Below are 25,584 nucleotides of genomic sequence, written 5' to 3'. Positions count from 1 at the left end.
CACTGCATGCACTCGCTGCCTCTACCCACAACTTTTGTGCTTGGTGAGTGTTGCCACGAATGGCGGACCATTCTATTGGCCCGGTCTGATAACGTAGGCGCTAATCCCTAGGGACCGGAAAAATTCACGGTTTCGATGGCCTTCAGGATAGTCTACGCATTCCCCTGTACACTCGGGCAAGTAACGCAAGTTTATTGGCTGCCGACTTGTAAGTCATCCCAGCTGGTTTGACTGCGATTTGATCCTTCTTTGGTTGAGGGTTTATAACTGGTTGAGATTCGTCCAGATGAACAGTAAGCCAATAGCAAAATCATCTACAAGGTATATGTATTTGAATTTTAGCGTATCGCCGAATTCATCCGCGGTTTTTTTCCGGTCTCGGTGCAGGTAGTCATGACTCGGTGGGTGAATTATTGGGTAGTGATGGTGAACAGGATACACAATAAGTTAATTATACCCTACATGTTTAATTTGGCCTCCTCAAGAGTTCCAGCCCCTGTGAAGAATTATAAAAGATTAATTTTACATTTTATAACTACAAGAGATTTAATTTCCTGTTCAGAGTAAAAATGTTTTGTTCTTTATACTCTTGAAATTTCAGCAGCAAAAAAATAAATAAAATATTTTCCACAAATCATTGAGGCATCATTTGTTTGTACAGCAGTGGATTTTTCAGTTGGAAACCTATAGTATGAAACAACTTTTACTTTCATCTAATTTCCTGTTTTTCAACTTTAACTATTCTGTGGAGAGTCTTGCCATCTTCAGCGTGGAAAAGACGCCAGGTCCTACACAGACAATTCCTACGGCAGCCAGGAGTCCAGACTACATTTATTTTGAACCCAATACATTCTGCCGACAAGTTTTAGACAGCTAAAAACTATACATTTTTTTTTTTCCTTTCCAAATTACAACTTTTCCTACAGCTTAATCTTATATTTAATATTGATTGTATACATACACCTAGTTTTTGGTGTAAAATTTTATTAAATCTCATCCAGATAAACTGGAAGTACAGATGAGCAAGGCCAGGATTTGGACGAGCACCAATGGTTACCAGAGACGGCACGACTGTCCAACAAGAAAAGAAAACCCTATCGGTATTCTCAGGCGGTAGTGGTAGCAGCAACCAAAATATCCAAGTACGTAGATTGAATTACTATCTTAAATCGCCAAATGCTTCAAGACCAATGGTGGTCAAAATTCAGCCAATAGTATTTGTCCCTCGCACAAACAAAGCGATACTGTGGTCCGGAGGCACATGCACCGGTGTTAGTACGGCAGGCTGTTTAACACTGCACAGCTACATGCAGCATGTGAGGACTGTGCTGAGCAGCACAGCCGTGCAACGGGCGTGCTACTCGCCAAAGGAGCAAGAAAATGCTTGCAGGTTATGAAACATTAACACTTTACCGCAGGGAATCCTCCTTTTCACAGACGAGAGAGCCAAACGCCAGATCGTGCATCTTCAGGTTTTTTTTTGTTCATTGTAAATAAATGTGGCGGTGTTGATAAAAGGATACTAATGGTCAATTAGGTTAGGTTAGCTACATTATAAATACTTTAAAACATTGTGGACGGTTGATTTGGTTATATTAGCTACATAAAAGATACTGAAAAAAAGCATGAACTTCAGCGAACTTCGGGTTTTGGCTCTCTCATCTGTGAAAAGGCTTCCCCTTTACCGCAAGCAGCAGCAAAATGACCTGCGCGAAACCCCCATCACCGCACGGTCACGGGATGAGTTCGTCGGGTGAGAGAACATTGCAGTTGCCTGCCGGCCACAAACATCGGTCATGCACGGTCCACGTCACACAATTTGATTTACAAAATGGTTTCAAAGTTAAAAAATTTGAATTGGGTGTTAAATCATTTACACCACTGCAGGTACAAGCACAATAAGATATATGTAGTTTACAATACTGTGACATTTTAGCGAAATTTTCCAAGTACGATGTCGCTGAAACAACCAGTGCTGCAACAGGTGTTTCTACATGAACAATCAGATTCTTCCGACAGAGGGAATGGTAGAGCAAAACCTTTGATCAACCTCTGGTAAAAAAAACACAACAGTTCATGAAGTAGACATTAAAAAGTCAAAAGTATTATTCTCCAAGAGATTTGTTCCCAATATTAACGAAGTTAAATAATGTTTTAAAAACAAGTCTGCAATTTAAATTGCAGCAGGTAATACATAATAAATTTGTTGTTAGGTTTTCATCGGGGAAAAATGTCAATTTGAAGACAAATATTTTGTTTAAAAAGCCTTGAATAGCTGCTTGGAGAAGGCGCCATCTTGAAAAAATGTTTGAATTTCATACGGCTGTAAAAACACAGTTAATGTTGAAAAAATCATATCACTGCACACTGTAATTTCTAGTGGGCAGTTAAATACTGATATTGGAGTCCTAAAATCTGTTGGGACAGGTACACAATAGTTATTGTACATACATGTAGAGAAAATGCTTTATCCGAATGGTGGCTTGTTTTCAAGGCTCAGTCTCCCATGCCATTTTGAATTTTCCATTTTCTCAACATTTTGTAACTTATATTTCTGGCATTTGGTCTTTTGTGACTAATGTTTTCAACACACATTCTTAAAGTGTAATGTATTGGTTATAAAAAGTCTTAAGGTGATAATGATTACGATCCTTGCATGACTTTTTACACCTTTGTTATTACACTTGGTGAATATCTGTTAAAAATATTAGAGGCCAAACAACTGCAAAGAAGGTATAGAGTTGAATTTTCAGAAATAGCCCTTAAAAATAACAGTAATTATCACAATGATGGCATGCAGGACCAAGCATTTTTTTAAGCAGAAGTCTGAAGACATCAAAATGAATATGAATACTATTTAATGTAAAAAGTAAATTACTGCCAAATTTCCCTGAAAAATATATTAGTAATTGGTTTTCAATTAAATGAAAACTTGCATCATCCCTAAAACAAGGCATTCAAACCATGCTGACCAGCAACAATGATGGAAGAGAACATTTAATTTTCAGTAAATAGTGCAACCACAAAAATATTAAATACAATAGTTTTCATTTTCACTCGGTGATAACAAAATACTCTTTTTTTCAACGTTCCAAAGTGACATGTGTTAATAGACACTAGAGCACTTCGGTAAAATATCAGACCAATTAAAATTTTTTTTTTAGATATACCATAAATTAAGATTAATACCAGTTTCTTTAGCAAAGCTTTTGCAAGAACCTTTGAATTTATGCATATTTGAAATAATTATGCATTATGTATTTGTGGGTTGAACAACGAACTGGAACATATATTTAGAATTTCCAGTCACATGATATACATTAAAAAAAAAAAAAAAAAAAAAAAAATTACACCAAACCACAAGGGACATAGTATTGCTTTGAAAGAAAGCAATTTTAAAAAAAGCTGGCATGTATTTGAGTTACCTACCAAACAAATGAGCAAATGAAATTCACGAGTAATAGCACCTGTGCAAGCAACTGAGTGTGAATAGACTTCACTTCTCCTGGCTCGCCGCGGTAGGGGAAGGCTATGGATGTGCTCAAGGTCTTTTCGCCTCATTATATCAACGTTTATCACATTGTAGAAGGGAAACTGATTCAGCTGTCATGATATTCAAGTTGGAATAAATAAAATACTTAATGTGATAGTTATATTAGTGTTTAAATGCTTACATTAAGCTACAGAAAGAATTTGATAAAACCCTGGCTACCTCGTCTTGAACACAGGATCCGCAGCAAGGTACAATGAATGATTTAAGACACACCAGTCGCATGAATACGGATTTTATGTTTAGTCTCAAGGAAACAAGACAATATATTGGTTATGTTTTGGCATTTGAGGCAATATATGTATAAATTTTACATCAAATGCATGGAAAATAACACTGTTGCACTTATTCAAAAATTTGCAAACATGTTTAGCTTAAAAACTCAATAGGAACCTATAATCTGGTTTCATACACAAATACTCAGCACATTACACACATGCACTTACAGTTCTCAAGTACATAGCATACTCTGATAAATGCTCAACATCTTGCTGAAATAATTTAAATGAATAAGATACTTCCTATATCTTTGGTAAAAGTTGTCAAAATCGTGACACAAATAAGCACACAAGAAAACATAATTTGCTAACAGAACTAATACATATACAACATGGAAAGTTACCAAGTTTGTGCTGTAACAAAAAATTGCACATGCTTGATTTTATTATTTTTTTACTGTTTCAACTATTTTAAAATAATTCCAAAATCTACACAACAGCCAATAAATATCAATTATTGTATTGAAAAAACCACAAGATAAAGTCTGAACACCTTATATATTTCTCTTTACACTTTTAAAAGTAAATTTATTGAATACATTTAACACTTAAAGAGAGAGAATGGCAGTATATAACAAAATTCTTCACAATGCAAAAAATTTTTCTAAAAAAAGCACAAAATATTTTAATACAGATAGTTTGTGTGACCTAAGTCTGTGCACTTACAAAAACTTTTTTTTTTATATGCAAGCATATTTACAAAAAAATATATATTCAAGACACTTTGTGGCACATACACACATGCTAATTTGATAACTTATAAACTATGCAGTCAATTATATATACACATCCTTTTAATACATTTTGGAACATTCAAAATAAAAACATTTGAAATACTATAAAAATCATCTCGAGTCTCGCCCACACACTTCCACACGGCCGGACGCATCCTCGGAACGGCGCGGCGCGGCGCGGCGCGACAGGAACGCTCAGAAGTCGCGCTTGGACGGCGGCACGAGGTGGTCGGGCAGCTCCGACGGCAAGTCGTGGCCGTCGATCTTGATGCTGATGAGGTGCATCGCGAGCGCAAACTCGTCGGCGTCCAGCATGCCGTCCTTGTCCACGTCGGACAGCTTCCAGATCTTGCCCAGCACCGAGTTGGGCAGCTTCGACTTCACCATCTCGCTCTTGGCAGCTGCCGGCAGACAACAGCCCTCGGCAACACCTCACACCAGCCAGCTCTCTTAGCACAGCACGCTCTCGGACCGGTCACTGCCTCTCCTCGCTATTTCCCCTTTCGTCCCTACGTTCCCCTCTACCTCCTCTCCCACATATCTCGGGCAGCCTCCTTTTCACAGGCGAGAGAGCCAAAACCCGAAGTTCCCCGAATCTCGTGCTTTTTTTTCCCCGTATCTTTAATGTAGCTATCCTAACCAAATCAACCGTTCACAATGTTTTAAAGTATTTATAATGTAGCTAACCTAACCTAATTGACCATTAGTATCCTTTTATCAACACCACCATGTTTATTTACAAACAAAAAAAAACCCGAAGATGCACAATCAGGCGTTTGGCTCTCTCGTCTGTGAAAAGAAGGATTCCCACATACCTCCTATCCCTTTATTTGCTTCCCCTACCGCTACTGCCCCTGAGATTCATGTATGCACGTTGGGTGTATAAAAGCATGGGTGTAGGAGCCTCAGCCTACATCTGGTAGTTTTCATCCGAGAGCTCATCACATCGGCAAGTGGTCCATTGAGGTCTTTGCGTGCGTTGTGACAGACGTAACAAAGTGTTCCAGCGTGGTGTGTAGTGGCCACATCCTAAGTTGTTTGTACTTGGTAGTTTTCTTCTAAATTTTTGTTTTGGCCGCCAATATCCAAATTTGTGTTGTGATTTTTTAATGCTTCAACTATTTACTTAATTCCAACTTACGTAATATAACCTAGCTTGCCATGACTCTCCACAAGGTGTCTAGGAGGCATTTGTAAATATTACATTTTTTTAAGGCAAGATATTCTTTTCTTGATCGTGTCCCACCTTAATATACAGCTTTAATCATGGTTGTTGTATGTAAACAACCCCAGTATTCTTTAAAATGGAATTTATGATATTTTAAACGTTAGCAGTTGAGTGTTTAGATGCACTATATAATCTTTTAAGCATATCCTTGCCTACTGTTTGTCTAAATCATAGAAGTTTACGCTTGAGGCAGACTCACATTATTTAACCTTTACTGCTTGCTAGTATTTGAACAAGCTTTCACCTTCCCCGTTCAACGCTAAGCTCACTAGCGAGAACTGAACTACGTTGGGAGCGAGTCTGCACCAATTCACTTCAAAGAGTCAATATTTTATTGAACTTTAAGAGTTTCTATCATAACACCCTACCTTAAGAATGATGTTAGCATGTTAAATGGCAACTGCAACACCAGCCACATTTCCCATTTGCAAATATCCTGGTTCGCACCGCCAGGAATCTAACTGCCCACCCAGGTGCGAGGCGTGTTCTAACCACTCAACCACCACAACTCTCTAAATAAATAAATTTTTACAAAGTTCCATATATTTCCAGTTAACTTAGTTCTGTACATAAAAAAAATGTTCATTGCTTTAAGAATTTATATTTAAATTAATTTTGTCACTTTGGTAAAACGAACTAGTTAGGTACCGTATTGGCCTGTATATTATTAATTTTTTTTTGTCAAGAACTAGCTACCTCCTAATTGCCCATAACTTGGAGTATCTGAAATGTATTTCATTTAACCACATCATTGCCACTAAATTTTACTTTCAATATAATAAAATTGAGAAAAAAAAAAGTCAAAATTTCATACCTATTATGGTTCTGCCCACAATCACTGTGCTTCCCTGCGATGATAAATAATGAAATAATCTTAGATTTCATAGATGCATAGAATTCTTGGAATGATATATTAATTTGCTGAATACTTTGATTTGATGGCAAGCAAGTGCATTATTCACACGGCCAATTGCAAAGATGCGAGAAAAATAAATCCAAGCAAAAAAACTCTCAGGTTAATCAAATGGAGAAATACCTACTTTTCTTTACCTTAAGTCAAGACTGTGAAAGCTGGCCTTAATTATCCAACCTGTAACTGAAAATCTTTTTTGTTTAAAATTAAATCATATATTAAAAGTTTTCGAGTTACGATTTTTTTCTAGATTTGACTCTTCAATATTCAGGCCAATGGGATAGTAACTGGTACATGGCCCACTATATAACCATAAATAACACGACTGCCGCAGATCCAATGCCAATGCCACAGTTTTAATAATAAAGTGAACCGGATCAAGAGCAGATGAGCCACCGGTACGTGCTGGTAATGCCCTGGAAACGGGAGGTCCCGGCCGCTCATGGCCGCAACAGACCACAGTCGTGTGTGCGGGAAACGACGACACGCGGACGGTGCTTACCTGCGCCGGTGACCTTCCCGTCCACGGGCCCCAGCGAGTCGAACAGAGCGTCGTACTTGTATCGCTCCTTGTTGACTATCCACTCGGGCTCCCCCGACCCTGCGTCGATCCCCTCCCCCCGCTTGTAGCCGAAGGGGCTGATGGTGTCAGTCACTCCTTCAAACGCTCCGCCTGGAACAGAACACACGACATTTACACCGGCTTCAACCAGTGCTGCAGGGGGTCTGCTACAACCAGTACATCATTTTTTTTACGAGTAAGTATTCTTTATAATGGAAGTTAATTAATTTTAAACAAAAGAAAATTGTTTGTCACACTAGGAATCTCAGGGAATATTAAACTTTTAGTAGTACAATTTTTACAAATAGAATTTTGAAGTAATGATTTTACTTGAGAATTGAAAAATTAATTTTTATTATTACTTAAATTATTTTAAAACTTTGTTCTTAAGTAAACTGGTTGATTTTGACGAGACAAGTCATACATGCATATATTTTAATGTTCATAAATACATGGAACACAAATGTCAAGTTTGTATGAAAGACACATTTACACGTGCGCAAGCTGACACGAAATACAGACTGAACTTAGAAAAACAATTCCTACCGTTTCTGTGCACGAGGTCTGTAATATGGAGGACATACACTAATGTACAATAATATTTCCAAAAATGATAGCTTTGTAACCTTATGTATCCTAAATTCTGTTATTTTATAAATTATGTTTTTTGCTGTTTTTTTTCTCCTTTTAAATTCCTGAAGGAACAACTAGGTACAAACAAACCCCCCCCCCCCCCCCCCCAATATGGCTTCAGTCCTGCTTGAATGGTATTAGTGCAATACACTTGTGGAATACCCACAGATTAATCATCAGCAGAGACTGGAAAAATTCGCGATTTCAATGACCTCTAGGATAGACTCCAAGATCCTCTATGTACTTAGGACAAATTGCACCTGATCATTGGATAATGACTCGGTGACACGTGTTACCTGGGATGCTTGTAATTCGATACTTCTTTTGTTGAAGGTTTTTCACTGGCTTAGAGAGTCCTTCAGGTAAACGGTGGTCCAATCAACGACTCAGAATGAAGGTGAACGAGTTTGGAGTCCAGCCTACCGCGAAATGAGTCCGCGAATTTTTCCGGTCTCTAACCATCAGTAAGTTCACAGATGGGCGAGAGGTAAAATGTGAATGGTCATCGACTTTGCGGGATAACGTGTTAAGTAGGCTATATGCAAGAAGAGAACTTTGCAATTATGCGAAACACATGCGAATTTAAAAATTAGCCGCCGGCTGAACAGCTAACGGTAGAGCATCAAGACGACACCAACACGGACTGACACGCCAGCATGGAGTCTCGCGGGAGGGGGGGGTCTCACCCTTGATGCGGGGCTCGGTGGTGGCGACGCCCTCGTCGTGGGGGATCATGGCCATGAGGTGGGCGATGTCCTCCGCCAGCATCTTGTCCACCACCTCCAGCAGGCGCGGCTTCAGCGGGTGGAACTTGGTGAAGTCGTGGTGCACCAGCAGCTCCTGCGCAGCACGCACGTCTCACGGCCGGGCCAGTCCTGCCCACTCCCAACCACCACTATACAGGACGTCCCTGAAAGAACACACCGTTTTTTTTTTGGATCAGATAGAGAATAAATTTCTGATGTAGGAAGTCTTTGCCGATTTTTGATCTGACCCATAGGTAATTAGTAATTAATTAAAATAGTTAACCAATGCTCGCTTACTGCTGCTTGCCCCCTTATACTCTTGGCGCGCCATGAGAGACGGTAAGCAGTAGTACCTCGCGCTTCTCTCGGTAAGCACAGTACCCCCCCCGCTCTTCTTCTTTCTCTCAGAGCACGCTCATCACTAGTTAACTTATTTTAATCCATTACTAATTACCTATGGGTCAGATCAAAAATCGGCAAAGACTTCCTGCCTCAGAAATTTATTCTCCTTCTGATCCAAAAAAAAAAAGTGCGGTCTTTCACGGACACCCTACATTAGCTTTGACGATGTGACTCAACTATTGGAAAGTACATTAACATATTTTTTTCACCCCCTTAATGGTGGAACATCACAGATTTTTTACAGCCTGTAAATTAACTCAGTTTATAGGCTACTTTCATCCAAATCAAATTCCTACACAATTGAATCAACAAATTCAAATATACATACTTTGGTCTACTACTTCTCATCACCAAACCTACCTTTTGTTTATTTCTTTCCGCAGTTTACCTTATACTAATTCCAATATTTATTTCCCTTACAATACGTTGTTTATTTATTGTACATTGTTACATGCCAGCTGACTGTGTTAAACCTTGGTGGAGGGCACTGAACAAATACAATCGCAGAAAACTAAAACACTAAATATACTACAACGAAAGATAACATTGAAGTATAAAAATATTTTATGCACTACATTTAAATTGTTAATGACCAAATGTCCACACACTGCACGGCCCCAATCCTGTCCAGCCACTGTCTCAACCAGTCACGGACATGCCATCGCGAGTGTCCACCGCGCCACTGGATGGTTCGTCATTTCAGCTTCAAAGAAAAAAGGTTTGAAGGAACGCCGTGATTGTAGTTGCCATGAGCCCATGGAGTTGTAGCTTCACTACTTTTCTTACATTCAAATAAAAGTACTACTTTAATCATCAGTTTCAGGAAATGTTTTCCCCATTACAATTAACACAGCATCTACCTGCTCGCAACAAACGCTACTTAAACAGCTTGAGATCACAACCCGCCAGCAAGCGAGCTAGACGACTACTTGGTGCCTCCACCGCAAGCTCGGGACGAGCGTGCCAAGTAGCACGGCTTCACCCGTTAACTAACAGAGAGGAGAGTGTTCATGGACTTCTGCCAAGAAGAACAGAAGCATCTTGCTGCAGCCAATCAACATTCAGCGCCGAAGCTTTCCCACTCGTAAAGTACCTCACCTTAAAGTAAATCTCAATTTAAATTACGTAATATTTTCTACAATTTTAAACAGTATTATGATGTTACTTTATTGTAAAGAACTAAAACCTATTTTTATTCAGTATTTTATTTCAGTATTGTGGCATAATAATTCATATTTCTTGACTGTTAGTATTCAACGAATTTTAAAGTTAATTCCCGATATTAAAATTAAAGAATTCAGCGCTTTGTACTCAGAAACACGCGGGAAACAAATGATGCTCACAAACAGAATTCTATTGATCGCCTCATGGAAAAGCAGCTTAAGTCACAACATGAAAACACGAATTTTACAGCGACCACAAGCCGCATGCAACAACATCTTCCGTCTCGAAAACAAGCGGTGAAATCGTACATAGAAAATTTTTTGTTCCACCATCAAGAGAATGGTCTGGTGTGCCTAAGCTTAAATGAAGAGCTATTAGCAATGGCAGCTGGCCCACAAAAGCCACGGACGGGGCAGTCGTTCCCGCCGGAGGTCAGCGAGCGAGACCACGCACTGACCTGCATCTTCTTGATGTCGGGGAAGTCCCCCGGAGAGATCTGGTGCTCGCGCTGGATCTGGTCGTAGATCTGCCCCAGGTTCTTGATGAGCTCCTTCTTCTTGCCGTCCTTGCCGAACACGGTGGGCATGTCCTTGCGCAGCGCGCTGATGATGTAGGCGTGCACCTGCAGTCACCACGTCCGTGGACATCACTACATCATCCTTTAACATTCAGCAATACAACATTTATACTAGTCACTATCATTGCCGATTCATCATATTGCCATCCGGGGCAGTAAGCGTGGGCGAGGCCAGAAACCGAAGTTTCTATAACTCGCCAAGTGCATTGTAATTCAGGTGCACCCCACACTGGTGTAGATAGCGGGGGTGCGTGTTTTGTGGGATAGGTTTGGCACAAGGGTCTGTGTGTACGCTGGTAGGTTGTGTAATGCTATAGAAGTTACGTGTACCTAATTCGGCGGGGGAGAGAAGCTCCCCACCAGTTAGATCGGCTAACTGGCGTGATGCAGTGTCGTGTTGGTGTGCATTAGAGGCTTGTCTGTGTGCTGTAATTTCAAGTGACCTAGTTAAACTCGGGTGTGGCGTGTAGTGTAAAGCTGTGCAAGCCGCTCCTACGAACCCCTGGGAACACAGAACATGCATGGGTAGTTAGCCCATTAGTGCAAGTAACGGGTAGTTTCGGCCGACACTCGCACAGGCATATAATCGTGTGGCCGTGTTGGTGATACGGTAAAAGAAATTACATGGATTAGTAAGTCACTATTATCTAGAATAATGTTAAGCTTTATTTTACAAGGGATACTAACTAACCAGCGACAATATTTTCACGTGAAAAAAAAAATCATTTTTACGGTCCATGTGTATTGTAAACACAACTTTCCTATTTTTCCCCAACAGTCCACATAGTCACTATTATCTAGAATAATTTGAAGCTTTATTTTATAAGGGATACTAATTCACAAGTGAAATATTTTCACGTGAAAAATCATTTTTACGGTCCATGTATATTGTAACCACGACTTTCCTATTTTTCCCCAACAGTCCACATAGTCACTATCATATAGAATAATTTGAAGCTTTATTTTATAAGGGATACTAATTCACAAGTGAAATATTTTCACGTGAAAAATAATTTTTACGGTCCATGTATATTGTAACCACGACTTTCCTATTTTTCCCCAACAGTCCACATAGTCACTATCATATAGAATAATTTGAAGCTTTATTTTATAAGGGATACTAATTCACAAGTGAAATATTTTCACGTGAAAAATCATTTTTACGGTCCATGTATATTGTAACCACGACTTTCCTATTTTTCCCCAACAGTCCACATAGTCACTATCATATAGAATAATTTGAAGCTTTATTTTATAAGGGATACTAATTCACAAGTGAAATATTTTCACGTGAAAAATAATTTTTACGGTCCATGTATATTGTAACCACGACTTTCCTATTTTTCCCCAAAAGTCCACATAGTCACTATCATCTAGAATAATTTTAAACTTTATTTTATAAGGGATACTAATTCACAAGTGAAATATTTTCACGTGAAAAATCATTTTTACGGTCCATGTATATTGTAACCACGACTTTCCTATTTTCCCCCAACAGTCCACACCACAGTAGTGTCCACGTTGACGATACACATGGATGCACATATCGCCTCTCGCAGACAATGAGCAAACTGATCCAGCTATGCCGAACTGAAAAACAAACTGGTTTCTGGACGGAAGGTGATAGTACTTGTTCTCGACTGAACTCTGCCTCGGTGGACCCAGAAGTTACAGTGTGTTCTACACAAGCACCAAGTTAACTTCTGTATCAGAAAAATTTTCAACTTTTAACGCTTTTTAAAAGGTTTTTGAGGTGTGGAGGAAGTCACATTTTCTTAAAAATGAAAAAGGAACAATTTTTTTTTCAAGCAAATTTAAATGTTCTTTTATTTAATCACTCCTATTTTAAATAAATTTAAAAATTCTTTAAATTATGGTAGTTACATGCACCGATTCGTATAAAATTTAAATAGTCACAACTAACCACAAGTAATTTAACAGCAATGGCAGGAGAGGAGATAACATGATGCATTCTCGACTTAAAAATAAAAAATGACAAAAGGATTATCAGTTGATCCTTTCAAAAGGAAAATAAAACAGTTTCCTCAACATCATGTTTGCGATAAAATGGAAAATAAGGACCGAATGTACTTATATATATATATATATAAATTTTTTATCATGACCATTACAATTTGCATTTGATGATTTTGAAGTTTATTTTCACGCTCTCCAATACCCACAAGTTAATTCACTCAAAAAGGATCTCCAACTTAGCAGCCCGCTGTGCTTGATTTAGCATTATGCATGCAGTCTGTTTATTGCTATGTCGTTTTGATACAACCCTTCTTCCCCCATCGCTGGATGTAGTCTTGGAATACTGCTTCGACTCACCCCTGCCCGTGAGAGAACCTGCTACCAGAGATTACCAAAGAATAGGATCAATCTATTTCCATTACTGAAATATAAAATATAAAGTGTAATGTATAGTAAAATAATTTATAATTTAATAATGTATAATATAAAAATATAATTAAAATATAAAAAAAGCAACGTAAAATTTATTTTTCGGTGTAATTTGATGGAATAAATAGCTAACATTTTTACAGAGAAAAGAGCTTACGTGATCTTGATAATGAAGGTAACACGTTGCTAATTCCAACTTCGCTGAACACTTATAAAATAAGAGACTGCCTGAACGCATCAAAGTGGGAATGATTATTTTAAAATATCTGAGAATAACCTAGAGCCTACAGAAGATACCAATTACGCACTACGCACTGTATTGTGATATCAGGTCAGTGCTAAGTTGCACTAAAGACGAACATAACTTTAAATAAATAAATAAATAATAATAATAAGTAATAATCTCAGATCTGTCATATATGGCATCCTGGATAGGCAACTTATCATTTTAAGTTTCCTTCTACTCCAAGTGAAAACAGTGTTAATTTACGTGGTATGTTAATACAACATGCTAATGTAACGGCTTCTAAAGCACACGAAAATGCCCATTTATCTGGCCTGTATACCATGTACAGTATTATTTTTGTAGATTACAACATTACAAGCAATAAACCACAGCAACATCCTAGTCAGCGTGCATGTCGAGAAACAGGATACTCCTAACCCGGTGCAGTAACGACCTGCAATTAGCAAGAAATCATAAGAGTTTCTAATCTACGTGCCTCACTACTGCCAGGATGGTATCACCTTATCAGTGGAGATAAGAGGTAGTGCCGTCATGCTGGGAGCCCCACACAGTTCCTTATTCCAGGTTCACTCGCAGAACAGTTTCAATGCTTGGTTGATTTTACTCGTGCAGTCACGCTAATATTTACTATCATGTAACAAAACTTACGAACATGAAGACCTTGTTAGTACACCTGGTGTGTAAACTATGAGGTATTAAGTCTTTGAAATCTTCAAGTTCAGCCGGACCTGACAGGATACCCAATTTTATTCTTAAAGGTTGCTCTCATTTGTTAGTTCTCTTCTAAAACATATTATATAATGATGTCAGTCTCAAATATCAAGTTGTTTACTTATAAATGGACAATTTACAAAATAATTCCCATTCACAAAAATGGATCTAAATTAATTGTATCCAATTATCGTCCAATGTCATTGCTCAAATGGTTTTTTCAAAATTTTAGAGAAAATTATATTCAAATGTTTAAGTTTCAAACACTGTAATAAATTATATTTTTCTCAACACTGCTTTAGACCTGGTATGTCAACCTCTTCCAATTTTATTACTTTCCTAAACCCTATCTACATAGAAGTTACTAACAAGAGTCAGCCGAATACTTGTAACTTCGACTTAACCAAGGCATTTTATACGGTGAATCATTCCTTATTACTTCAAAATCTATCCAATTTTGGTTTTGAGTGGTAATTACATGAATTGGTTCGCCAGTTATCTAGATAATCAAAAAAAATTTTATATCTATATCTCTAATTCATGCATGCTTTAGTGTTCCACAGGGTGGAACATTGTCACCATTACTTTTCAACAACTTTATCAATGACTTAACTAGTGCCCTCACAACTCTAAGGGCATTGTTTCTGCAGATGATTTGAAAATGCATAGAAAAATTTTCTACAATTAATGACTGTGTATTACTTCTAAACGACATCACTCAAGTTAGTAATTGGCGTTCAAGTAATCTGGTCTCCCTTAATAAAAATTAAACAGTTAATTACATTCAATAGAAAGCTTCACCCAATGAAATATTATTATAATCTAGACAACTCAAAAATCTCTAATACCTCCTATATCAAAGATCTGGGAATTATCTTAGATTCCATATTATTCTTTCATAATCATATAGATTATTTAAGTGCTTTGTCCCATAGAATTCTTCCCCTAATTAAATACATCACCTCTTATTCAAATAATTCTGATTCAATCCTTGCACTTTATTTTGCTTTAATAAGATACAAATTAGATTATTGCTCTGTTACTTGGAATAATATTAATACAACAGATAGTAACAAAATTGAGGATATTCCAAACAAAATTACTAAATTAATAAATGTAAAGAAGCTTCCACAGCCAACCCTGATTTATTTTTCAGATCGCAGAACTCAGCTAGATGCTCTGTTTGTTCAAAAGTGCTATAATTTCACAATTTAATGCAATTATGTCCTTGCTAATTCAGCTCCAAGAGTCCCTCAATTTCAAAGTTGTCTGCAATGCTTCCGATGTAATACCAAAATTCAATAAAATGAATATGTAATTTAGTTAAGTAGCTCATATATCTAGTAGTTTAAAAATTCATGATTTTTTCGTTTATTACATTTAATATATATTACTGTTAATACTTATGTTCCTTTGTTATGCAATATTTTATATTTATTCAAAAATTATATTTTTAGTATTCTTTTCTGAACTTTTTTTTTTGATTCATCCTTTTTACTGTGTATTGTCATTATCATTGTAATGATTTAAATCCTATGTTAAGCTAATTGTGTATGTTGTGTATAATTTTATGTCCTTAATGTTTTTGTATTTGTCCCGTAGTGTCTTGGTCAGTGCCTTGTGTGTGTTGGAGCAGCGGGAACGATGTCACAACATGGCGGGTGAGCGAGTGATGCGAGGCAGTGTGTTCCAGTGGGGGTGGGGGGGAGAGAGAGAGAGAGAGAGAGAGAGAGAATAACCAGTTAACTTATTTGAAAGTGTGATTAATTTGTGGACAGTCATTTAAATTGTTTGTAATTTAACTAATGGAGTACATATTAGCTAATAAATAAAACTTTCCCGAACCTGTACTTCCCACACTTGCAACCTGCATTAATATACCTACATATATACCTACACACATATATATATATATATATATATATATATATATATATATATATATATATATATATATATATATATATATATATATATACCTACACACACACACACACACACACACACACACACACACACACACATATATATATATATATATATATATTATTTAAAAATTCTAGATACAGCAGTTGGTTTCAAATGGATTGGTTTTCAATTGCAGACCTACTGCAATAAATCACCATGTACATCCCACGTGCCTTTATGGGTTTCAACAACCAGTTTTCCCGACAGGCAAGGCCATGTTTGAAGCACCAGATCTATGAATGTAGCGTACAGAATCGGGGAAAAGCCAGAACCGAGATAGGGCACAACTCAGCACTGCGCGCGGGAGGAGAGATTAGGCCCGGCGTGCCCGAGTCACTTTCCAGCAGCGGACTTAACAACGCTGCTGAGAGACTTTCAAAGACCTCAACTGTCTCTTCAACACACAAAATAAAAACTCTTAATTTAGCAACTACGGCATCATGCACTCCCTCTTTACAAATCACTTGTAAACTTTAATCCTACCAAAGAAAATTTCAATTTTTTTTTTTTTTTCATAAAGGGGCATTCATTAGGAAATATAAGTGCCTACTACAGAAAAAAAAAATTATTGAACAAGTTAATATGTATTACTGAACCATTTGACTTTTCCAATTAAAATATGTATATTTGTTTTAACCTTTACTAGGTGTTATAGATATGTGTGGGTTAGGCTTCAGGGAATTCTTTTCATGTATTAGAATAAAATTTCAAATCAAAAATCAAATTACCCATTAGTATCAAATATTTTTTTTATAATAGAATTCAAACAGACAGTAAAACGTATTTTTTCACGCTTCACACAAGTTTATAAATTTTTTTTTGCCAAAGTCGAGGGCTTTTTTTAAACCTCTGATGGGCATTAAAAAAAGTGAAATTAACATAACACAAAAATTTCACTACCAAAAGTTCAGCAGGATCTTACTCTATTTTTCTACATAATCGCCAAAATGATAGAGGCATTTGTCATATCTAGAGACCTGAAAAATTCGCGGGTTCATTTCGTGTTATGCTAAAATTCAAATAATTATACCTTAGTGCTGCTTCTGCCATTGTTTCACTGTTAAACTGGAGGACTGGGGGCCAATTAGAGACCCTCACTCATAGAAGTGTCGAATCACAGGCCACCCAGTCGAGACGACTCACAAGTCAGCAGCCAATGAACAGTTGGCATTTTCTCGTGTGTAGAGGATATTGGAGTCTATCCTGGAGGTCATTGAACCCGCAAATTTTTCCGGTCTCTAGTCATATCGTGACACAAGCTTTTCGATGCCTTCTTGGAAGCAGTTAGCCGCCAGTGAATAGAGACACAGGGCCAGCACCTGTATCTCCCTCTCCCGCGGGTCGACTAACCACGCAGCGTCAAGTCTTACTTCAAGTGATGCGAGAATTGCGGCACAATGTACCTTGTGATTGATCCACCCGCCTCGCAGAGAGAGGTTCAGACGCTGGCCCTGTGTCTCTTCACTGGCGGCTGACTTCTCTCAGAAGCTTGTGTTCAGATACGGCAAAAACCTCAACCGTTTTGGCGATTATTTAGAAAAATAAGCAAGACCCTGCTGAACTTTTGTTGGTAACATTTTTAAGTTAATTTGTATGTTTTTATAGCCCATCGGCGGTTAAAAAAAAGACATATCGTAGAATAAAATGAAAAAGATAGAAATACTGTATATACATAGAACTATAATAGTGGAGTAAAATGCAAGAAAATAAAAAATATAAAACCTGGCAATACATTTTCTTAAACCATTAAAATTTTGAGCTTGAATATTTTTTTGTTGATCCAACTGATTACGTACATAAATTAATTAGTTAAAAAAACTTAAAAAAACAAGCTTTTATAGAAAATCCAACAAAAAAAATAGAAAATAAATTTTAATAAATTTGAATTGAGAATAGTGTAAATAAGAAAAAAAAAGTATTTTATTGTAAAAAAAGCGTAGGGTGCTTTTAAAGATATTATCAAAATGATAATCCTACACATATCTGTCCATAAAATATTTATAACTATTGACACCATGCACCCCACACTTTTTTTTTTACAATAAAACACATATTTTTCTTATTTACACTATTCTTAATTAAAATTTATTCAAATTTATTTTCTATAAAAGCTTGTTTTTTTAGTTTTTTAAACTATTATTTATTTTTCATTTTTTAGTTGGATTTACTATAAAAGCATGTTTTTTTTTTAAGTTTTTTTAAACTATTATTTATTAAAATCAACTTCAATATGTCATAATTAGTGATACAATGCAGGTATTGTAAATCACTTGTGAAAACTGTTTAAATATGGAAACTTGCTGTTCCCGGATTCTAATGATGTGTTAGTCCTTTATCAATGCAGCCTGAACCAAAATATCACTCAGTTTTAGGAAAACAAAAAATCGCTAATCCTGATATAAAATATTGAATTGTCATCGGTCCTTGATTAGTATGCCAAATTTTCAGTTAATCCGATGTTTTGAAGGAGGTCAAAATCATGTTCAAAGTTACTGTTACATACTAACATACATACGTATGAAGCTAATAAAAGCGTGTTAAAATAGTTTTTTTAAAAATAATTTTCACAAATATTTTGTTACACACAAAAAGTATGTGTGCTTATAGTTGCAAAAAAGAAAATCCAATTTTCAGTGCTTTTTTCTTACATCATCTTACAAAATACTTTTTTTTTCATTGAAATTTTTTTCGTAAATGAATCCCACTAATCATAACTAATAATGAACAAAATTATTCAAATTAAGTATTAAATATTATGCACAAATATCAAATCTTTTTTGAATACAGACCCCAACTAGTTCAGATTTTATAACTCCACTTAAGGTAAAACATTTAATTGTATGTTTTATAAGAAATCTGAAAATACATGTCAACACATTAAGTAATCACAATTTTTTTTGACGTGATAACGTCTTATAAATCGATGAACGCCGGCTGCACGCTCGAAAAAAGCATGACTCATTGTCACGTTCCGCCTGAGCCGAGCGTGCAAGAACCGGCCAAACCACCGTGCGAGAAAATCTTCTATAATATCAAACAGGTTAAGGCGGGCTTTTTTTAAACTAATTGTTCGTGATTATATTTAAACAAATTATTTAAATTAAATTTGCAAAAAAATGTAAATAATATTTGAAAATTAAAAATTTTTGCATTTTTTCATCAATGATTTCTTATGACGTTATCACGTAAAATGATCACCCGTAAACCGACTTTACAGACAACCCCACTTTTTTTACAATCAAAGTCATTAGAGACGGTACTGCACTACAGGGGTGCTGGCCACCAGCCACAGGGCAGGGTAAGGGACCTACCTTGGCCAGCCGGGCGCGCTTTATGAGGTCGTTGAGCTTCCGGAGGGCAGCGTTCCTCGGGAGAGACTGCAGGTCCCGGAACAAGTCCTGCTCCTCGTCCTCGAACAACCTGCGCACCAACACCGCGTCACCGACCAATCACATACCTCGTTTAGGGTAAAATTTCAATCCGAATTGAACCTGGAGTGGAGTGAACTCGGAGTGAATGTGTAACGAACATAGACTGACGAAATTCGTTTATGGTAAATATCACAATCCAGATTGAAATGTAAACAAGATCGAAGTTGGAGTCAACATGGGCTGAAAAAAACTTGCCTTCAAACCTTTCCATTTAATTATTATCTGTTCTGTTCTTTTGAAACCCGCACTGTCCATTTCTGCCTTCAACTCAAATATCTCATCTTTCCTATACTTTTTTCCATCCAGCAATCTTAAAATATGTTTTTCAATCATTACGTCCAACAATAACTCTACTTCTATCTCTGTCCACACATTCCTCTGCTTTTCTTTTTTCTTTTTGCCATTTTCACAAATTATGCCTGAAATGCAACGAGACCAATAACAAACAATGCAATATGGCATGTTTTCTTTTCACTCCAGTCCGTGTTTAAAGTAAAATCTCAATCCGGATTCTTCAGTCCAGTCTACCTCCATAAGTGGAGTGGATTATCTCACTTCAGTCCACAACAAAGTGTTTTGAGTAAAATTTCAATCTAGATTCCTCACTCCACTCCAGGTTCAATCCGGATTGAAATTTTACCCTAAACGGGGTAACAGCCTCGCTCGCCGCAGATCAGATTCAGAGTGGAGAAGAATGGAGAGAGGACGGCAAGTATTCCTGAAGAGTATGAGGGAGTGGAACAGGATTGGGGGCAAGATACTGGATGCGAGAAGAGGAAAGGACCTGAGGAAGAGTCGAGCACAACACCGAGCCACAGGCGAAGGTGGCATCCACGACCCTTGCAACTCTCAGTCCTTCCACAGCTGTGGACGATGGTTAAAAACACCATTCGCAAATCATGGCCACACAAAATTGGAACAGTGAAGAGCTAGAGAGAAAAAATATTCTGACACATAAAAATCTACAGAAAAAGATTTTTGAAACAAAATTTTCATTAGCAAACCCCCTTACTCACAACAACTACCAGATCTTCACTACTTACACTCATTCATTATATTTTGAGATTCATCAGAAGAAGCATGAGGCAGTTCAGCACAATGCGTGGTTTTTAACGGATCATGGTCAGCTAACAGTTGGAAGCCTAGGTCTGTAACAGTGTGTTCTCTATAATCATGCGACACGGTCTAACTGTGTCACGGGGGCAGGACGCCCACCGAGACTCGGCCCCAAAGTCACCTGCCGGCAGTCGGCAGGTTGCACAACCGTGGCAGTTGCTGACGCGCGAGTTCCGCCGCGTGGCCAGAGTGTTCATTACGCAACGTCGCTGAATCAGTGGCTGGAACCGAATTGCAGACTGCAGCAATTGCAAATTACCTGCTGGATGCGGTGTTCAAACTTGTGTGCTTAGAAAACTGATTCTCGCTGCCTATTTGTTTGATTTTTTTTACAATGTTGTCATAAAATAGTTGTGTATCATTGGCCCACGACTTGAAGCTAGCTCATTGTCATCGAGAACATTCAGTGATTTGCTCTGAGGAATGATACTCACGCCTACAGCTTGTGTTGGCTCAGAAAAAACAGGCAAATTTACGAACAAACTCACCTTTGGAAGAAACTAATTTTCACTCCCACATTACTATGCGGAATGTGAAAATTTGAAATTTCATAATCTAAAATTTTAAAATGTTTATTAATTACTGCAATGGATAAATTTTGGTGTGCCTACTAAAGCATTTAAAGTCTCGCTGCAGATCAGATTCAGAGAGAGTGGAGAAGATTGGAAAGAGGAACAAAAGTATTCCTGATAACAGGGAGGGAGTGGAATAGCATTGAGGGAACGATACTGCATGTGAGAAGAGGAAAGGACTTGGGAAGAGGCTTCAGAAATTGGCTAGTTAAGGAGTGGGGGGACTCCTTGCCACCGGGCGGAAGTCCAATCGCCAAGTGCAACAAACAGTCAGCTGATGTGTTTCACCGACACTCATAACTGACGAGACATCTTGCTTCATCTAGCCAATTATTTCGGCACAAAAGAAACACAATGGAAAATTAGTTGCACCAATTTATTTTCTATGTAAATGCTTCTCCCACACACTCCCATTCTAATCTACCGTAAAAAATTTCTCAGAGTTGAAAAACAATCACAAATTTTTAAAAAAAATTTTTTAATGCTGTTTGAAAATGTTTTACATCAAAGTAATTATCTTTAAATAATCCTCTTCAACAAACTTTATTAACTGCAGAAATTAAGTGACATTTTCAAACTTTTCATCACGTAATTTCATTTACCACATTCAGCAAGGGCCTAAAGTGGGAGTAAGGACCCCGTACCCACTCAGTTAATCTGAATCCTGATTCTCACGAATAAACTGAACGATTAACTGACTGAACCGAGTTTGTAGCCACATCTCAGTTATTTTTGTACAGTTTCTCCAGTTTTTCCTTCAGTTGCATCAGTACTCCGAGAAAATGAGATGAGGTTATTTTTTTCCTTACAATTCACACGTGGTTCATTGTTCCTAACTTTTATCAGAGCATATCGTATGCGGAAGCATTTTAACTTGTAACACTCTTCTGCAGTTAGTATTCTCCGAATACCACAGCTCTGAAGGGCAATAAATGAAAGGTTATCCCTCTTCCGTGCGACCATCGCGAGATCATGCAAGCCGCTGCACATCACCTGAGCAAACTATTGACAGACTGGAAGGAACTGATGTCTTGCGAGGTTTCGCTGGACAGTACTGGGGGTTTCTCCAGGTAAGCTATCGGACATGACAACATACGTGGAGAACTTGACAGATAAACTGAGCGTGCAAGAGGCCCTGAAAACTTAAAAGTTTTCCGAATGTCAGGTGAGTGATTACATATGTGTAGGTTCTGCCAGCCAATACAAGCTATAGGTGTGAGGACCATTCTTACGAGTGCTGGCTAGAGTCGCAGAATAAACAGATTGTTTACGATGACAAAAAGCTAGCTTAAGAGTTATTTTCAAACAGGCAACGCTAATGTCCAAGAACAACTTTATGTCACAGGCAAGGACACAAATACAACTTATGACAAAATACCTTCAACATCGTAAAAACCAAACTACTTGAGTGCAAGAATCAGCTGTCATTGTTTCGTACCACATATCCAATTTGATCCCTTGATCCTGAATATACAGAAAACTGGGTTACACAATGCTTGCAGTTAAAATTTACAACATCAAACGATTCTACGCTTAAAAACATGAATATCGCAATACAAAAACAAATTGTCACAGGTCTTATAGATTTTTTTTTCTTTCATACACATTTTAGGGTCATAATCTATTGTTGTATCACAGGTTTCTGTTCTGTCCAGGATCTTTCGACGAACTAAATTATAACCTCAAGAATCATGTACCACAGGATCAATGTACCTATACAGAATCATGCCTTCAGAATCAAGAGATAAACTTGGATACATGGTATGGAACTTTAACCGAATTAGTTACCCAAGTAAAAAGGTTTTAACCCTCCATTACGAAGAATGCTTTAGTTATTAAACACATTAACATATATTTATGTTTAAGAATAGTTCAAAAGTTCTCTGCATAACTTGCTTTGTTCTTGAGTCATGTTTTCTAGTTGCCTTTGCTGTTTTAATTTAAAATATAATTAAGTATTAAGGTTATGTAATTTTTAAAATTTTGTAGCATTTTCTTTTCTTTCTTTTCGGTCAAAAACCACTTGTTTTAGTCAGTTTTTTTTTATTGTGTACAACATGTTAGTCTAAGAATGGCAGGCTTATTGAAGAATATGTCATTCTGAACTACAAGCTCCCTGAATATATAAACACACACTGTTCATATCTGCATCTTCTCTATGATCACAAGTTTATAATAAGTAACTGCCTAGTTAACACTATTTATTTTGTGGACTTCACTCATTTCTTTACACAAGCAAAAAATTTTTGTTCAAAGTCTACACCTGTACGTATACGACAATTACACCCAAAACACAATGCTATTGGTATCTTGCCTGCATAAATAATTTAAAAACTGATGTAAACTTCCTAACAACGAATATAGCCCACTTTAGTACTTACAACCATTTTCTGGCTGCAAAATTTTGATAATAAATAATGCAATTATTGCACTTTATTTACTCTCATATACATTGTTAAGATAGTTTTTTTGTTGATATAAATATTTTTTCCTTTGAGTTCATGTTTATTACACCCATATTGTATCTATAGATAAACCTTACAGTAAATCGAGTCATTTTACTAGCAAATTACAAGCTGGAAAACCTTAACAAATGCCAAGTGCGTTATTGCGAGCTCACTAGAAGTAAAACTCATTTATCAGGTAATTGTGCCGAATCACGTATCCACGTTTATCCAGATGTCATAATCGTGTATACATTGACCCTGTGGTAAATTCTGCTTGCAGTTTTAATTTAATGCGCTGAAAGATCCTGGCCTACAAAAACCTCTATAATTGTACCTAATACAAACAATTTATGTAAGGTCTTGTGGAAATTTTTTTTCTTTCGTAATAAACTTACGATACAAGTTTTGTTAATATATCCAGGACGTATTAAATTAAAACTGCAAGCATTGTGTAAAGGATCAATGTATACAGGATCATACAATCATGATCGAGAGATAAAAACTCGGATGTGTGATGCAGAACTTTCACCTAATTGAGTGATTTTTTTTTCTCTCAAATACGACCACTGAAATCAAAAACTGTGATGAGCGAGTACACGTCTCCACAACAGTTCTCACCGAATCGTGACTAATAGACCAGTGGCGGATCCAAGGGGGGGTCACCAGGGGCAAGTGCCCCCGTCCCCCCAACCCGAAAAACCAGTTGTCTGCTACATTAATATTGCTGACAAAAATGATTGTTTCTGAAACCAATAAAATATTTTAATATAATTAATGAAATTTCTTGTAGAATCATAAACTCTGGTGGTTGTATGTTACGTGTAGTGTGAGTAGATTTAGTAATTTTAAGACATTCTGGCTATTCTGAAATCCTAGAGTGCCCCCAGACAGAGCGAGCGGCTCACCGCCTGTTGACGTCGTAGCGGAGCGGCTGGTCCCAGAAGGAGCCGATGTAGACGCGCGCCACCTCCGGGGTCTGCAGCACCTTGCCCAGGGACCACATGAGCGCGCCGTACACCCTCATGAGCTGCTGGTGGTCCACCATGTCCGCCTTGTTCAGCACGATGCGGATCTTGTCGTCGTGGCCTCGTAGCGCCTCGATGGAGCGCCGGAACTCGTCCGAGATGTCCAGCTTGTGCGCGTCGAACAGCAGGATGATGCGGTCCACGCGCTCCGCGAACCACTCCAGCACTCCCGTGAAGTCGTAGCCGCGGTCCACGCGCTGCTTCTCCCCGGACAGTATCCCCGGGGTGTCCACGATGGAGATGCCCTTCAGGACTGGCGTGTTCACCGTGGAGCACTGGAACCTGTTCAGGAAGGCGTTGCCGAACTTGGTCAGCGGCCTGAACTGCCTCTTGGGGTCGACCACGAGCGCGTTGCCCGGGATCACGCCCTCCTTCTCGTCGTACATGACGGCTATGAAGCGGTCCGTGGTGGGCTCGGGCCCGATGCGTATGCCCGGGAAGTCCTGCTCCAGCAGGTACCTGATGAAGGTGGTCTTGCCCGTGGAGTACTGGCCGACCAGCAGGATCAGGGGCTTGGCGTCGAAGTCCGGGTCGTCCAACTGCGGCGAGTGGAAGTCGTGGAATTGGTAGTGCTGCTCCAGGGGCAACAGTTTCGTCCTGTATATCGTCTTCAGTCCCTCCACGACATTCTCGAACAGGTCCGGAGTCTTCTTGCCTTCGTTTTTGTTGATCCAACTGAACATGATGCACTAATTTACTGGCCGAGACAACTACAAGTCAACTGCACTAACCCTACACGACACACTCACGCACACACTTGCCAGATCGCGGACGACTTTCGACTGTCGAAATGGGCGTTCAGTGGAACAACGTGACGTAAGGAACGTCAGAAACGTCATCACGAGACGGTGGCGCTGCCGTGGAACAACGACAA

The 25,584-nt window shown here is 38.1% G+C and overlaps 1 protein-coding gene across 1 annotated transcript; it reads right to left on the bottom strand.

The window, feature by feature from the left end:
• Positions 1-3,769: 3,769 nt before the first annotated feature.
• On the bottom strand, positions 3,770-25,584 carry LOC134537400 (EH domain-containing protein 1). Its single transcript, XM_063377774.1, has 6 exons — positions 24,591-25,584; positions 19,431-19,539; positions 10,668-10,832; positions 8,585-8,738; positions 7,206-7,376; positions 3,770-4,963 (listed from the first exon to the last, which is right to left on the bottom strand). Exons 1-6 carry the CDS (start codon positions 25,391-25,393, stop codon positions 4,758-4,760), a joined length of 1,608 nt encoding a protein of 535 aa, XP_063233844.1. The 5' UTR covers positions 25,394-25,584; the 3' UTR covers positions 3,770-4,757.

Source organism: Bacillus rossius, chromosome 12 (genome assembly GCF_032445375.1).
Source record: "Bacillus rossius redtenbacheri isolate Brsri chromosome 12, Brsri_v3, whole genome shotgun sequence".
Lineage (NCBI taxonomy): Eukaryota > Metazoa > Arthropoda > Insecta > Phasmatodea > Bacillidae > Bacillus > Bacillus rossius.
This window is presented reverse-complemented; position numbering and strand designations above follow the sequence as displayed.

What these genes read in the sequence shown, in the direction of transcription:
- LOC134537400 (XM_063377774.1), bottom strand. Translation starts at nt 25,393, where the DNA reads ATGTTCAGTTGGATCAACAAAAACGAAGGCAAGAAGACTCCGGACCTG. An exon ending in AGCGCGCCCGGCTGGCCAAG is followed by an intron (nt 10,833 to 19,430) that starts GTAGGTCCCTTA and finishes TGGTGACTGCAG; the next exon opens with GTGCACGCCTACATCATCAG. An exon ending in CACCGAGCCCCGCATCAAGG is followed by an intron (nt 7,377 to 8,584) that starts GTGAGACCCCCC and finishes GTTCTGTTCCAG; the next exon opens with GCGGAGCGTTTGAAGGAGTG.